The following is a 17,752-nucleotide window of genomic DNA, read 5'->3' as shown; positions in this document are numbered from 1 at the left end:
TGATAAATCTGTCCCTTAGAATCAGTACACAAGTGAGAATTTTTTTTTCATATGATGCATAATATTCAATTTCCTATTTTTCTCAAGTTGAGGGGGATTCTTGAGTACACTGTGCTTATGGAGAAATTACAAATTAGAGACCACACAGATGAATAAATACTATAATTAATGCTATATACACAGTATAATTAAGCAGCTGTGAAATGAGTGCTAAACAGAAGCTAATATTATAATAAGTGGGACATGGTTAGGAAAGCGCTTGCTTTCTAATATTGGCAGGCTTCCTGACAGCTGAAGACAAAAAGATTATTAACATTTTTAATCTCAAGATCTAGATAAAAATTACAGGTGTCACAAAGCATGCCGGAGAATGGATTAATAAAAAAAAAAATACTTTTTATTACATCCAGCAATCTACTTCCTAAGCAGTTAAGCAATGTGGAGTTGTGGAAAATTACTAGGCAGCTACTAATTAGAAAAATGACTCTGATTTATTGCAGTAAAGTCGAACTTTCTACTTTTCCCTTTTTAAAGCTGAATTATTGCAATTTTAATCATAAAACATATTAAATATTTCCTGTGAATATAAAATATTTACAGTAGATTAATAGAACAATCTTGTTTTTTTGCTACTTGTTCATCCAATGTAAAATGAAACACCTGACATTATTTCAGATAAAACATGAGATTACCAAGTATCTGGTATTGTCAAAAGCAAATGAGTTAAACTTAAAGCGTACCTCAGTTAAAAAAATAAAATAAAAGTTTGCATAATGGCTGTCTCTTTGTGCAATCATAATTGTGAAGGAATATATCTTTTTTGGACTAAAGTCTTTTTCATATAAATCACAGAAAAAATGCACCAAACGGATATGCCACTGACTATACTGGCTAGTCATAAATGCAGATATTAAAAGCTGAGACTTTCGCCAATATATTCCTGTCAGGAAAATATCGGAGCCCTTCATGCACCACGTCACGGTCACTCAGCATGGCAAAGGGTCCTACCACTACGCTAACTATGGTGTGAACAAGGTCTGAAGGTGATGTGATCCAGCTCGCAGCCAGGCTTCCACACAAACGCCTAGCAGGACAACTAGTGCAATGTGAACAAAGCCAGACTGCAAGCCACACCCAGATCAGACCCTGTGATGGAGGTCACCAGGTGCAAAAGAGTGTTTGAATGCCAGGTAAAGGCACATACACTACATATAAAACAAGACAAAAACACAGAAATATAGTTGCAATTCTGGAGCAACTCCTCCAGAATTGCCACTATATTTCTGTGTTTTTGTAAAGTTTTTTTCAGCCATATTATTTCCTATTTCAGCTGCACAGCTAGATGCATTTCACTCAGAAGCAGGAAGAGTCTCCCTTACTTCCACCTATATTTGTTTTAATCTCCAAAGCTCACAGATAAGGAGGGGAAAATCACACTTAGAGAAAAGCAGGAGGTTCCTTTGATGTTCAGAAACTGTGTTGAAGCAGTTTTTTCATCAGGCTCAGGATCTCAGCTAATCCTGACATGCCACCACTTCCTCTCTGCCATCTTCTGTTTCTGTGACCAGGGATGTATCTTGCCTGATAACAGGCAGTGGAAGTGAGACCCCTAGTGGCTATGACTTTACAGCTTTTTTCCTCAGGTGGATGCAGGCAGATTTTTTAAATCAAGTGATTTAGAAATTCGCTAATTACACTATTCTCAATTCTCAAATGAAATTGTGTGAAAGTACAGTGATTCTTTAATGCTGTTTGCAATGTACAGAAATTTTACAGGACCCTTCACTAAAGTAGATCTTAGAAACACTGGTGATATGAAATAACCAAGCATTAAAGAGACTGTCCAGCTTTTAGATAATGATGACCTATCCTCCAGAGGCAGGCGGCTCCATCCAATCTGTAGTGGCAGTGCTGGCGTACTGCAGCTCAGTCCCCATTCACTTGAATGGGAGCAGAACAACAGTACACCAGCATTGCCACCACACAGTGGATGGGGCCTTCTGCTTCGGTCTCTGACCACTGTTATGTGTTTGGCACTGGTGGTTGCAGCAAACCGTTGCTTGGTGGGTCATCACTATCTAAAAACTGCACAACCCCTTTAAGGGGAAAGTCACACACATTAGATTTGTTGCAGAAATTTCTGCAACTGAAAATCAGCCTTTATTTCTACAATTTCTACAACCATCTTTTAGATCAATGGGACAGTCGCTGAAATGTTTCCAAAAAAATCTGCTGTGTGTATTACACAGCAGAACAATTCAACACACATGTAATCAAGAAGATTGTAAATGCCCAAATAGGCTGCCGCATAGACTACATGCAAATTAGTTATGCATAACTTCCACAGAACATGCCATAAATGCCTGATAGGTGGGGAGGTCCAACTTTTGATGATGAAAACCGATAGCTTGCATGTGGCACCGGTGCGGTCTATGGGAGTTATAGAAAGAGCCAAGCAAACAGCAAGCATTGAAGACAATACAATGATGCAACTGATGGGAGTCCCAAAGGTGGATTCCCCCATCTAACAAGCATTTATGGCGTATCTTTGCATATTACATCAATGCTTCAAATGTTTTTTGTATCCACTCCTGGCTTTGGTTGGAAAAAAATAAATAAAAAAACCTGCACAAAAAAAAATGCATGTGTGAATCCAGGCTAAGGGGCTGTTCACACCATGGTTTTTGAAAGCAGAATTAGGCGCGGATTATGTGCCCAAAAGCTGCTAGCGGCCAAAAAGAATCTGCCTCCCATTGGTTTCAATGAGGGGCCATGCTTCCATTCGTGCCTCTGTGGTTTAGAGCTACGATGGTGCTAAGACATCTCCTTTCTTGGCGCAGTCGCAGGTATAAACCGCCATCTCCAATAGAAAACAATAGAGGGCAGACTCCACGTGGCCGCCAGCTGGCTTTTAGCACGCAGTTTGTGCCAAATTCTTCCTGCAGAAGACATAATTTGAAGAGAGCCTAAGGAAAGCTGAGAAGACTACAAATAACAAGAGAAATCAATAAACCAGTGGAAATGACTAATAAAGAATAGAGATGGTTAAAACTAGGAAGCCAAAGAAAACAGTGGATAGAGGGCTGAGAAGGAACTATAGGGAATGTAAGGAAGAAGGAGAGGAAAATCAACCACGGTCAGAATCCTCCATAAAACAAGGAATGAAAACAGGTTGAGATAATATAAAAGTGGAGATGTGGGGTGCATTCCTAATATGAGGATAATGGTCCAGTCACACGTCCGCAGAAACGGGTCAGCATCTGTTCTGCAATTTTGCAGAATGGGTCCGGACCCATTGATTCCAATGGGGGAGCAAAAGATGCGGACAGCACACTGTGTACTGTCCGCATCTGCACTTCCGTCCGCGGCCCCACAAAAAAATAGAGCATGTCCTATTCTTGTCTGCAACCACGGACAAGAATAGGCATTTCTATCCTAGTGCAAAATGCGGAACGCATATGGCCGGTGTCTGTGTTTTGCAGATCCGCAATTTGCAGACCGCATAACAGTTGCGGACGTGTGAATGGACACGAAGGAGGAAAGACTGGACATGAGAAAAGGTTAAAAGGGGTTCTTCAAGGGTATAAAATGTCCCCTCATGTGCCGGGCACCCCTGGTCCCCGCTTGCCATTGGCTGCTTCCCCCCCTGACACCGGATGTTTTCATCAGTGTGCAGGGAGAAGCAGCAGCGGTGGTGCGGGGACCAGGAGTGGCGCAGGGAGCGGGGTAAGTATATTCCATATGGGGTGCCCGGCACATGAGGGGACATTTTATACTCTTGGAGAACCCCTTTAAGGGCTCATGCACCCAATCATATTTTCTTTCCGTGTCTGTCCCTTTTTTATTTCTTCATTTCAATGGGTTCGCAAAAATAAATAAATAAATGAACACAATTTACTCCATGTGCATTCCGTTTCTGTAGGTCTGTATTTCCGTTCTGCCAAAAAATATAACATGTGCTATTATTGTCTGCATTACGGACAAGGCTAGGACAGTTCTATTAGGGGCCAGCTGTTCCGTTCCGCAAAATACAGAATGCACACAGACGTCATCCGTATTTTTAGCGGATCGCAAAATACATACAGTCGTGTGCATGAGCCCTAAGTAAACGGATGAAGCAACTGATAACAAAGAAGAGAAAGCAATGAATGGTGAAGAGAGAGGAAGCACATAAACCCCGACGGTCTAATACTGCTCAGGGCTACATAACAGCCGCATGACATTGTGACACCAAGACAAAGTGTATGATCAGAATATGCAAACCATGTGTTAGACGGCTTTTATGCCAAAGGCAAGCAAAATATTTAGCCATTAATTAACGTTCAAGTGGCTTGATTATGATTAACCAATATGGAGAGTGTCAGGATACCTGGAACTGATCCAAAGAATATACATTCATTAGGGTCAGTCATGTCTGGAATGTGCACCATAGTCACACACTGACAATTGTCAGAGTCATTAAATGTCAGCACACGGTAGCTTCAATAGGGAATGTGTCATCAGACATCACGTATTTATTGTATTATCCTTTTAACATGTTTTTAATGAATTTTTGATGTTTTAAATTTTCCATGCCAATATCTATATTTAAACAAAAAACATAAAATCCTGCAAATTTTGCACTGACCACTAAGGCTACTTTGACATCTGCGGTTTTGTATTCCGATTTCGAGATCCGGCAGAGGATCTCAAAACCGGAACAATACGGTTCAATTTGATGTTATGCACCAGGATGCATTTGTTCAGTTAGGATGCGGTTGTATTAAATCGAAACGGAACAAACCGGATCTGCCATTAAAATCATTGAAAGTCAAAGGGTGACAGATCTGAAAAAATTGCTCAGGCACCATTGACTTACATTGGTTTTGGTGCCAGATCTGGTTTGTCCCGTTTCGTAGACCAGACACAAAACGGCAGTGTTCAAAACTAAACGACTGATACTGAAGCATCCTGAATAGATTTTTCTCAATTCAGAATGCATGGTGACAAAATGGAGCCCTTTATCTCTGGTTCTGAGATCCTTTTCTGGATCTCAACACCAGAATACAAAATCACAGATGTGAAAGTTGCCTAAGTCTAGGCACCACTTCTTGGTCTGTACAAATTACTTTACTAGAGTTACTTGCTTATCTGCCATTCTAATCCTGCCTGTAGTGATATCACCTCTGTGTATAGATAAGACAGGATCCACCATTCACAGCAGGTGATTGTCAGAGCTTATCTATTCTTTCCTTGTACGATTACCTCTGCACAGGTCACAGAGCATGCCTAGAAAACTCTGCCATAAAATGAGGTCCCCTCCTGACCATCGTGTCTACGGCCCATGGGGCTGCCGTGAAGCAATTTTCTTAATGCTTTCTAAATGCTGTTAAGAACAGCTTAGGCAAGATGGCCGCCCCCATAATCGGGACATGGGGAAAAAAAATTGCAATCAGAAAATAAAAAGAGACTAGAAAAAATGATTTGTGTTGCTATCCGGTTTTAACATTTACATTTTTGGTGACACATTTCCTTCTCAGTAACTTCTATGGCAGAGTTTTCTAGGCATGCTCTGTGCCCTGTGCAGAGGTAATCGTACAAGGAAAGAATAGATAAGCTCTGACAATCGCCTGCTGTGAACGATTGATCCTGTCTTATCTATACACAGAGGTGATACCATTACAGGCAGGATTAGAATGACAGATAAGCAGGTAACTGCAGTAAAGTGATCTGTATGAACCAAGAAGTGGCCCCTATTATTAGGCTTAGTGACCAGTGCGAGAGCTGTAGGATTTTATGTTTTTTTGTTTAAATATAGATATTAACATGGAAAATAACATCATCAAAAATTCTGTAAAAATATGTTAAACATAAAAATGCGATTTAAACAATAGGTCATTTTCTGATGACATTTCCTTTAAAGAGGACCTGTCAGTTCTCTAGATGTGAGTTTTAGCAAATAACTGTATTGCCCGTGAAATATAAATGCCTGAGCCTCTCTTCCCACAACTGTACGCTGTGCCATTTCTCTCTTATTCCTCCTAGAAGATTAAAGGGGTTGTCCGAGATTTACTAAAACCCCCACAGTGGCTTAAAATAAAAATTAAAAACACAATATACTCACCCATTTCTCTAGCATGGGTCTCTGCAGACAGCAGTGATATGACGTGGATTCGCTGCAGCCAATCACTGTCCTCGGTATTACCAGTTAAGGGTGTGTGCCTGCATAGTCTGTCACTGTCCAAGCAATGCTGCAAACTGCAGACTGCAGGAACACACCTATCTGACAGGGGAATAGTAACACCCAGTTGTCAATATACTCAAACATTTCTAAGAGGACAGAGGATTGGAACAACACATATTTTAAGTGAAAGATGCTCCAGAATTTTTAGCTCATGAAGAAAAGTATTTACTAAAACAGACTTATCAGAAGTGGTGACCGGTCCTCTTTAATCATTACTAGAAGTACATCCATTCCCTAAATTTGAATCAGAGAATAAAATTTGAAAATGTTTTATGACATACAGTTTACAAAGTTGGCAAGACATTTATCGAATAGCAAAATGATACATAAAGGGGTTGTGTCATGAAACATATTCTACATTTTTCAAACCAGCACCTGGATCTGAATACTTTTTTAAATGCATGTAATTATTTATTATAGCCAGTGAGCTATTCAATAAAATGTATCTGTACAGCGCCACCTGCTGTTTGTTCTTTTCCTGTTTTTTTTGTCCGTCTCACTGAGCTGGTCGAGCGTGCTCAGTTTAAATTTTTAACTGCCACCGGCCATATGTTCTGTTAGAAGCTGTGGCAGTTACAGGGAGAGAGATGCAGCAGAAAGGACACACCCCCTGAGATAATCTAGCAGAGCAATTGGAGCAATGAATATGGAGATCTCTGGACCCATGTGAGGTACAGGGCTGGTTCTAACCTTGTTAAAAAGGTATTGTCATGTACTATACCATGTCTGATTTTCATTTTTTTACATCCATCATAGCATAACCCCTTTAAGGTGGACCTGCACCTCTCCTGACAAGTCAGTTTTAGTAACTTTAGCATCTATGATATCTTCACAGAACTATAACTACACGTTGTGCCAATCCTCTATAATTCCGACTGAAGATAATGAATGAATTGCCAACAGTCAGCAATAAAGGTCTAGCTGGGTGTTACCAGTTGGGGTGTGTCCCTGCACAGTCTGACATTATCCAATCAGTGCTGTCAGTGTCAGACGGTGCCAGGACACCCCCCCAACTGGTAATACCCAGATGGACCTTTACTGCAGACTGTTGGCAATGCATTCATAACTTGTGGCAGTAGCGATTATTCATACCCATACACAGGCTCGGACTGGCCCACCGGGGAATTCTTCGGTGGGCCCCTGCACTGTAAGTGAGCCTTCATGCTTGAAAGCTCACTGTCATCAAAACTTTTCCCTTGAGCTGCAGGCAGGTGGCGGTCAATGAGCTGCGTGGAGAGGCCCGACTCCTGTCTTCATGGGCCCTGCCTAGGGTGGCCAGACAGTCTGGTTTTCTGGCTCCCTGTCCTCCGTCCGGCGCAGGGCCTGGACGGACACGGGGATGTCCACCCTTTCAGTAGCTCACACTCAGACAGCAGCACTGCGCTGTCTGAGCGTGAGCTGCAGTAACTGACGGAGGCTTCTCTCACCCCCAGTCAGTCAGTAGAGCACAGAGCTTGGTTCTGTTACCGTATCTATGCACAGAGCTTGGTTCTGTTACCGTATCTAAGCACAGAGCTTGGTTCCGTTACCGTATCTAGGCACAGAGCTTGGTTCCGTTATCGTATCTAGGCACAGAGCTTGGTTCTGTTATCGTATCTAGGCACAGAGCTTGGTTCTGTTACCGTATCTAAGCACAGAGCTAGGTTCTGTTACCGTATCTAGGCACAGAGCTTGGTTCCGTTACCGTATCTAGGCACAGAGCTTGGTTCTGTTACCGTCTCTAGGCACAGAGCTTGGTTCTGTTATTGTATCTAGGCACAGAGCTCGGTTCTGTTATTGTATCTAGGCACAGAGCTTGGTTCTGTTACCGTCTCTAGGCACAGAGCTTGGTTCTGTTACCGTATCTAGGCACAGAGCTCGGTTCTGTTATTGTATCTAGGCACAGAGCTTGGTTCTGTTACCGTATCTAGGCACAGAGCTTGGTTCTGTTACCGTATCTAGGCACAGAGCTTGGTTCTGTTACCGTATCTAGGCACAGAGCTTAGTTCTGTTATTGTATCTAGGCACAGAGCTTGGTTCTGTTACCGTATCTAGGCACAGAGCTTGGTTCTGTTACCGTATCTAGGCACAGAGCTTGGTTCTGTTATTGTATCTAGGCACAGAGCTCGGTTCTGTTATTGTATCTAGGCACAGAGCTTTGTTCTGTTATCGTATCTATGCACAGAGCTTGGTTCTGTTACCGTATCTAAGCACAGAGCTTGGTTCCGTTACCGTATCTAGGCACAGAGCTTGGTTCCGTTATCGTATCTAGGCACAGAGATTGGTTCTGTTATTGTATCTAGACACAGAGCTTGGTTCTGTTACCGTATCTAGGCACAGAGCTTGGTTCTGTTATCGTATCTATGCACAGAGCTTGGTTCTGTTACCGTATCTAAGCACAGAGCTAGGTTCTGTTACCGTATCTAGGCACAGAGCTTGGTTCCGTTACCGTATCTAGGCACAGAGCTTGGTTCTGTTACCGTCTCTAGGCACAGAGCTTGGTTCTGTTACCGTATCTAGGCACAGAGCTCGGTTCTGTTATTGTATCTAGGCACAGAGCTTGGTTCTGTTACCGTATCTAGGCACAGAGCTTGGTTCTGTTACCGTATCTAGGCACAGAGCTTGGTTCTGTTATTGTATCTAGGCACAGAGCTTGGTTCTGTTATTGTATCTAGGCACAGAGCTTGGTTCTGTTAACGTATCTAGGCACAGAGCTTGGTTCTGTTACCATATCTAGGCACAGAGCTTGGTTCTGTTGACTTATCCAAGCACAAAGCTTAGTTATGATGCCATCTGTTAGTGTATAATAGTTCTGAGCATGGTTCTGTTAGCATTTCTTAGTGCTCAGCTTGGTTCAGATATTGTATGTTAGTCCTGAGCTTGGTTCTATTAATGTGTCTAAGTACTTGGCTCTTCCGCCATATCTTTGTTTAAAGCTTATTCCTGTTACCATATCTGAGCATACTGTATCTTATTGCTGAGCTTAGTTCGGTTAGCATATCTAAGCAGCAGCTTAGGATAATATAGATAATTTTGTGTATATAACATATGGATATGTTGCACGGCATTAACTTACTAAAATGTACTCCTTTCAAAGACAATAACTTATATGTACCTAAAAATGGTGGTAACAAACTGTAACTCATGCTGCAAAAAAAACAAGCCCTCATTCAGCTACACAGCTAGGAAAATAAGGTTATGGCTCTTGGAATACAAAGACATAAACATTACTCTTTCTCCACAAAACATGCTTTTACAGTTAAAAATTAATAAAATCTGAAATAATCTATACAAATCTTTTTAATAATGTTATTTATACTGCATTGTTCATGCAATAAAAAAAAGCCATGTAATGATAGCTGTTTTACTATTTAAAAAGTTATGTGTCCTGGAATTCTGTGTAAAATTGCTGTGTCATAAAGGCCTAACAATGAACTAGCAATATTTGTAGGGTGGGCCCCAAAGTCACTTCCACTGGTGGGCCCTAGGGTTCCTAGTCTGACACTGCCCATACATGATGACTGCTGCATATAAAGACTGCTCTACTGCAGCTCAATGATTGGGCAGTCATCGGGAATGAACCATACATCCCCAATCATTGCTCCATGCAATGGCCAAAGTAAAAAAAAAACTTGTAGGTGTGGGCCTAGATTGTGATGGGCAAAAGATGACAAGCCCACTCGTCTCCATGTTTAGGAACAAGAGGTCATGAAGGAGGAAATAGGACTTAGATAGTCAGGTACAGAAGTGAACTGAGATATGGATGTCATATGCACATGGGTAATATTAAAAACCCAAAGAGTTGATCAACTGGCCAAAGCCTTAGCCAAATGTGTAACTTACTCCTGGACCCCAATGCTAAATCTGTTAGAGGGTCCCCCACCATTTGCCATTTCTCGTCCTAGTGTCTTCTTATAAATGCGGTATTGGGTTCCTAAGGCACCAGTGCCCAGTACGACCTCACCTCTGGTCCTCTACAGCTACAACCCTGGTCAAAAGTGTAGATGGAGAAGGGGGACCAAATATTGAGGCAGGAAGAGATCCAAGAGAGAAGTTGGATACGTAGCAAGGAGAAAATCTGTTAGACATAAAAGCTAAAGCTACAAGCTTCACGGCAAATATAGGTCATTGTACCAAAGGAAAATGATCAATACAATTTCATAAAAAGAGATTTACTTGCACTGTTTGAAAAAGGTAGCTGTTTGTGTTGGGTCCTCAGAGAGATAGGTCACTTACTCCACCATAGCCTTAACAGGCTTTCTTTAATGAACAATGTTGTACAGATTTATGGAGGTGATGACCAGAGGATTAACTGACGAGGAGTAAAGAAATATACCAACAACAAAAAGGTTAAAAGGATTAAAACTGAAAATGTGAAGAGTCCTGGTGGTGTCTTCTGGTATCTGGCTGTCTACTGTGGTTCACCAGATCGTCTCCAAAGACGAAATGCCCCAGTTCATGGCAGTATTTTTTTGGCATGTAACATTATTCAAATGTAGTATTTCTTGATGTTATTCCTCTATAACAGTGGTGGCGAACCTATGGCACGGGTGCCAGAGGCGGCACTCAGAGCCCTCTCTGTGGGTACCCACACCCTGGAAAAAGTCTATGGTGTACCAATATGCCCTAGACTTTTCCTGCCATTCATCAGCGCCAGGCGCACTATGAACAGCACAGGCAGCGCATTGAATATAGGCAGGCTATTATTGCTGAATGATAAAGTACATGGAATATATACTATATTGGACTGTAGTATTCAGGTTAAATTGCCGTGTTGGCACTTTGCTATAAATATGAGGGTTTTGGGTTACAGTTTGGGCACTTGGTCTGTAACAGGTTAGTCATCACTGCTCCATAAGATCAACCTAGGTGTGATGACCTAGTAGCTAGTGGAGTCTTCAACTCATCTTGCATAACCAGGGGTGGACTTGGAAATTAAAGTGGCCCTGGAAAAAAAAAACTAAAAGTGGACCCATGTTGTAGGTGGGTATAAATTGATAGAAGACATGGTAACACAAATAGGCAGGGACAACAGAAGTAGACGAGACCAGCAATACCATAGTGCAGCACAAAATACTGCTGCACTAGCCACAGTATTCAACTGTATGAACGTCCTGAGGATGGTGATACAGTTGAGTTTTGGAGGGTACCTGTGGCCGTTGGCCAGGTGCATAAGTACCTGAAGCTCCGCTCCCAGCAGTAATTAATGCTGAGAGAATCAGATCATTATGTACCTGCCTGGGGCCGATGAGGAGGGCTCGGGCAATCCCCTGGTCATCGACCCACCCGGAAATTTCCCTGTATGGTCTATGGCCAGTCCGCCCCTGTGCATAACTGGTGGTTATTCTGCCAAGACTCTACTTAAGATGCTGCTGTGCTCAGTGGTTTTGCTGAGGCCAGTGATTGGCTGCAGCAGTATACAGGAGATCACTGCTGCAGCCAATTCAATTAGTCACTGCTGTAGCCTGGTAGAGGGGACAGACCAACGGCACTGGAAGATGGTGATCAGGAAGGCAAGGTATGTTTCTTAAAATATTTTAACAGGCTTCTGGCACTTGGAAAAAATAAAAACAATGCAGAAAACCCTTTTAAAGAGGATTGCTGTAAGGTGGTCATTGATATCTGATTGGTGTGGGTCCGATGCTGGCAGCCCGCCAATCTGCTGTTTGAAGGCCAGTGATGTGACCTTCATCAGTAACATGGCCTAGGTTCAGCTCAGTCTCATTCAAGTGAATGAGCCTAGGCTGCAATACAAAGTGCAGCTGCTATACAATGCATGATGCTGTGCTTGGTAAGCTGTGAAAAGGCCACAGTGCTCTGATCAGCTGACCTGTGGCGGTACTGGGTGTTAGAATCCCACCGACCAGATAATAATGACCTATCCTGAGGTAGGTCATCAATATTGATCTCACGGAAAACCCTATTGATTCCACTTCATGTCTATCATACATATACATGAATAATGTACCAATAAAAATGCACCTGCATAATACAATTAAGGCTCCTTAACATAAAATAATGGTAACCATATAAAATGACCCTCTATTTACCTGGGATTGATGCCAACTGTATTTTGGCAGCTATCATTTCAGTCAGCAGGATCAACCCAACAGGCAGGTTTAATAGGGTTGATCCTGTTGACACGTGCTATCTAAAGGGGTTCATAAGATCAGAAAAACATTGCTGCTTCCTTCCAAAAAACAGCACAGCCTTGACTGCGGCTCTGCCCCGTTCAAGTAAAAGCAGCCAAGCTGAAATACTAGAGATCCTAGGAACAGGAAGGTTATGAAGAAAGCGGCCATTTTTGCTTTTTTTCTCATACACCTTTTAAGAGAATGTGACATCAGAAAAAAATTACCTACTGTTTAAATCAAATTTTTATGTTAAACATGCTTATTTATAATTTTTGGTGATTTTCTTTTTGTATTTTTCCATGTTACTATTTATATTTAAATAAATTCTATATATTCCTGCAATTTTCACACTGGCCACTAGGACTAAAACATGTCAATGCTTCCTGTCCTTTGAGAGCTGCTACATAAGCCATAGACACAATAGACTGGAGGAGACCCCATTGACTTCTATGGAAGATTTTTCTAGACATGCTCTGTGACCTAAGCAGAGGTCAGGAGGGAGAAGATAAGCTGTGATATCACCTATTGTGAATAGTGGATTGAGTCACCACATTTGGAGTGCTTCCTTATTTTTTGTATTATAGATAGATAGTCAGACAAACAGACAGATAGATAGATAATATGTCGATTGATAGATAGATAGATAGATAGATAGATAGATAGATATAGAGAGATATGAGATATATAGATAGATAGACAGACAGATATATTGGGTTACCTGTCATTGTAATCCTGCCTGTTGTGATAATGAGATGGCTACTGAAAAGTTACATGTACAGAACAGGAAATCATGACCTATTAGGACTAGTGGCCAGTGCGAAAATTGCATGATATATACATACATTTTATTAAATACAAATAGAAAATAAAATGAAAAAATATAAACAAATATATGTTCAAAATAAAAACATGATTTAACCAATTGGTCATTTTTGGATGACACATCCCCTTTAGGCTTCATGCACATGTCCGTGTGTCCCCCGTGGCCGTATTTTGGCCCGCATACGGCCGTGTGCATTCCGCATCACGGATGCAGACCCATTCACTACGAAGTGCTTTCGTGGGGTAACATGCTTCCGTTCCGCAAAAAGATAGAACTTGTCCTATCCTTTCTGCGGGACGGACGGATCGCGGACCCCATTCAAGTGAATGGGGTCGTGATCCGCATGCGGCATTCCCAAGGTCGGTGCCCGTGCATTGCGGTCCGCAGCACAGGCACGGCCAGCACACATTCGTGTGCAAGAGGCCTTAAGGTCAGATAACAATAGCCCCTTTCTGTTCTAGAATGTTCTGTATTACACATGGTGAAGATAAACTGCTAATTGTCTACATATAAGACACTGTGCGCCTTTCCTGCCATAAATGAGAACTACTTATTCATTTAGAAGCGTACGAGGCTGAAAATCCTAATTAAGCAGGTGACGAAAAAGAGCAACTTGAAGACAATTTCAAGTAAACAATGAATCCGAAAAGACTGTTTGTCCCTTATTAGTATAAATGACTCCAAGCCAAAAAAGACATTAGAAAAATGATTTTAAATGTTTTTGGAAATGATTTTCAAATTAGGCATCTTTTCCCCTCGCAGAGCTTTTTAGAGATCATAATGATACATATTTTTTCACATAATTGCAAAGCGCACTTGTTAATCAAATTATTTTTTAATTAGTTAATGAGTTTAGACATACATTGCTTTCAGGACTTTCCATTTTTTTGTTGCACAGTAATTATATATAATTAAACAGCATCAAGCCTTCCTCTCCTTTTAGTACATATGCTGATTACTCCCCCCTTTAAAATATCCGCGTGCCTTGAATGGAGTAAAAAACAAGGCCTGACAAATGAAACATTTTGTCTCAATTAATTAGACGCTAATTATACACTGAAGATGCAAAAAGAATGGTATGCACTGGAAATGCAGCGCGGCGGAAAAAGAGAATAGACTCGAGTTCTTTACCTTTTTGGTTTAGTACATTCTCTTTCAGCCAGTTCATCGCTGCTGAGCAGTCTTCACCATCGTGTAGAGTAAATACATTTGAAGGAATTTTCCCCGTATATACCTTCTTGGAGCAGTCTGGGACGTCTTGGTTTGTTAAAAGCTCCGCAATATCAACTCCATTGGGGCAAGGGACCTACGTACATGCATGGAAAAAAGAATAAGTGACCTAGAAATGTAGAAGGTTACACATTGGGGCTCATGCACATGACCATGTGCCTGTATTGCCGGTCCGCAATGTACGTTCCCCGGCCGTTTTTGCACCAGATCACTTGAATGGGTCTGCAATCCAAAAGGTGCAGTGCGGAACGGAGGCACAGAACCACTACAGAGGGGTTCCGTGGGGTTTCTCTCCATGCCTCGCAAAAAAATAGAACTTGTTCTATTTCTTTGCGGTGTAGACAGATCACGGACCCATTCAAGTTGAATGGGTCAGGATCCTTCTGCGGCAGCCGCATGGATGTTGCCCGTGCATTAGGAACCGCAAATTGTGGTCCCCAATGCACGGAATGGCAGGGCAACGGCCGTGTGCAGGACCCCTTAGGCCTCTTTCACACTGCCGGGTTATTTTCCGTTTTGCGGGCCGTTTTTTGCGTTCCGTATACGGAACCATTCATTTCAATGGGTCCGCAAAAAAAACTGAATGTACTCCATATGCATTCCGTTTCCGTGTTTCCGTATTTCCGTTCCGTGCAAAGATAGAACATGTCCTATATTTGGCCGCAAATCACGTTCCGTGGCTCCATTCAAGTCAATGGGTCCGCAAAAAATACGGAATGCATACGGAACACATCCGTGTTTTGCTGATCCATGCCCACTTTGCCCATGTGTATGCTGTTAAAATACATTACTGTACATCAGAACAGCATACACATGGGCAAAGTGGGCATGGATCAGCAAAACACGGATGTGTTCCGTATGCATTCCGTATTTTTTGCGGACCCATTGACTTGAATGGAGCCACGGATCGTTATTTGCGGGCAATAATAGGATAAGTTCTATCTTTCAGCGGAACGGAAATACGGAAACGGAATGCATGCGGAGTACATTCCGTATTTTTTTTTTGCGGAGCCATTGAAATGAATGGTTCCGCATACGGACCGCAAACGGAATCCTCAAAAACAGAATGTGGCTCCATTCAAGTCAATGGGTCCGCAAAAAATACGGAATGCATACGGAACACATCCGTGTGTCATCTGTTTTTTGCGGATCCATGCCCACTTAGCACATGTGTTTACTGAATTATTAAAAATTGTATGTTTCCATTTGCGATCCGCAAACAACGTATCGTATACGGAAACCATACAGAGATTTTTTGCGGAACTACAGAATGGAAAATGAACGAAAACACAACGGAAACATAAAACTGAACAACGGATCCGTTAAAAACGGGCCGCAAAATACTGAAAAAGCCATACGGTCGTGTGCAAGAGGCCTTAAACTAATATAAACCAAGGGGGTGTTTGAACATGCTCGTAGGGTAGTTACGTGCCTCACGGACTAAAAGTGCAGCAAAGCCATGAGCATTTTACACCTATTTTTCTGTTCAGATTTTGAGGGGAATTTATCATTTGCTGTGTTTTTGGTGTCAGTTTTAGGCTATATGCACACGACCATATGTGTTTTGTGGTCCGCAAATTGCAGATCCGCAAAAAAAACGGATGACGTTCTGTATAGCATTCGCTTTTTTTGCGGATCCATTGTAATAATGCCTATCCTTGTCCGCAAACTAGAAAAAAACTACTAAAGCCAGTTTTCCTTTACACCAGTTTTGATAAATATACCACAGACTTTTTTTTTTATTGCTTTTTTGATATTTTTGGTGCATTTTTGTTCCTGGTGTTTTTTTTTGCTGTCTTTTTGCATGGAAGTCTATAGGAAACAATAAACACAGGACAAACAGGTGTTTTTTGCAGTGCCATTTTTTTTTTTACTCTTTTCACTTGTGTTTTTTTTTGTGTTAATGGCATTTTTTTTCAAATACCAGCACGCTCTTGGACTGGCATTTTTTCCTTAGCCTTGTGTTTTTCTCCCACAGACCTCTATTGTATTATTTATTTATTTTTTTGCTGCATCAAAAATGTGTAAAGCAAGTTGCTGTTTTTAATGGCATTTTTGCATGGTTCTTTTTATTTAACCACTGCTTTTTTGCCATACTGCTCTACAGAGGAAGTGACATCAACGACACATAGTTTCCTCTAAAAAATTGCTAGGCAGGCAAACAATGCCATTAAAATACACTAGGTGCGACAACACACTATATGGGCAAAACCACGGCAAAAAAAACTAAAAAAAAAAACTGATCAAGTCAGGCTTTTTTGAGTCTTTAAGAACCCTAAGGCCCCTTTCACACGGGCGAGTATTCCACGCGGATGCGATGCGTGAGGTGAACACATTGCACCCGCACTGAATACCAACCCATTCATTTCTATGGGGCTGTTCAGATGATCGGTGATTTTCACGCATCACTTGTGCGTTGCGTGAAAATCGCAGCATGCGCTATATTCTGCGTTTTTCACGCAACGCAGGCCCCATAGAAGTGAATGGGGTTGCGTGAAAATCGCAAGCATCCGCAAGCAAGTGCGGATGCGGTGCGATTTTCACGCACGGTTGCTAGGAGACGATCGGGATGGAGACCCGATCATTATTATTTTCCCTTATAACATGGTTATAAGGGAAAATAATAGCATTCTGAATACAGAATGCAAAGTAAAATAGCGCTGGAGAGGTTAAAAAAATAAAAATTAAAATTTAACTCACCTTAATCCACTTGCTCGCGTAGCCCGGCATCTCCTTGTGTCTCCTTTGTTGAATAGGACCTGTGGTGAGCATTAAATGGCGTTACTCTGGTCATCACATGGTACGTCACATGATCTTTTACCATGGTGATGGATCATGTGATGACCGGAGTGACGTCATCAAAGGTCCTTTACCCAGGTCCTAAAAAAAGAATATAGAAGGAGATGCCGGCTGCGCTATCAAGTGGATTAAGGTGAGTTTAAATTTTTTTTATTTTTTTTTAACCCCTCCAGCGCTATTTTACTTTGCATTCTGTATTCAGAATGCTATTATTTTCCCTTATAACCATGTGATAAGGGAAAATAATACAATCTACAGAACACCGATCCCAAGCCCGAACTTCTGTGAAGAAGTCCGGGTTCGGGTTTGGGTACCAAACATGTGCGCACTGTCACTGGGGCCAACTACCTAAAATATAACTTTTAATCAAAAATAGCTAAAAAATACACATATGTGTCCCTCACGTGGGGACTGATAGACATACAGAAAACACACACAGACAGAAAAAGCCAATAAAAGGACCAGGTGGGGAAGGCTAGGTGTGATGGTATGGCAGGGCCAGAAACACATGGGTCACTAGGTATGTCCATCATACCAAACATGTGCGATTTTTCTCACGCGAGT

The 17,752-nt window shown here is 41.7% G+C and overlaps 1 protein-coding gene across 1 annotated transcript in view; it reads right to left on the bottom strand.

Moving 5' to 3' along the window:
- Positions 1-17,752, bottom strand: part of CFAP61 (cilia and flagella associated protein 61) — a 320,844-nt gene that overhangs the window by 104,338 nt on the left and 198,754 nt on the right. Inside the window, exon 21 of the mRNA XM_040429693.1 lies at positions 14,291-14,465. Coding sequence (XP_040285627.1) covers positions 14,291-14,465 — 175 coding nt within the window. The remainder of the gene's footprint in view (positions 1-14,290; positions 14,466-17,752) is intronic.

The sequence above is a fragment of the Bufo bufo genome, chromosome 4, assembly GCF_905171765.1.
Source record: "Bufo bufo chromosome 4, aBufBuf1.1, whole genome shotgun sequence".
In the NCBI taxonomy this organism is placed as follows: Eukaryota; Metazoa; Chordata; class Amphibia; order Anura; family Bufonidae; genus Bufo; species Bufo bufo.
This window is presented reverse-complemented; position numbering and strand designations above follow the sequence as displayed.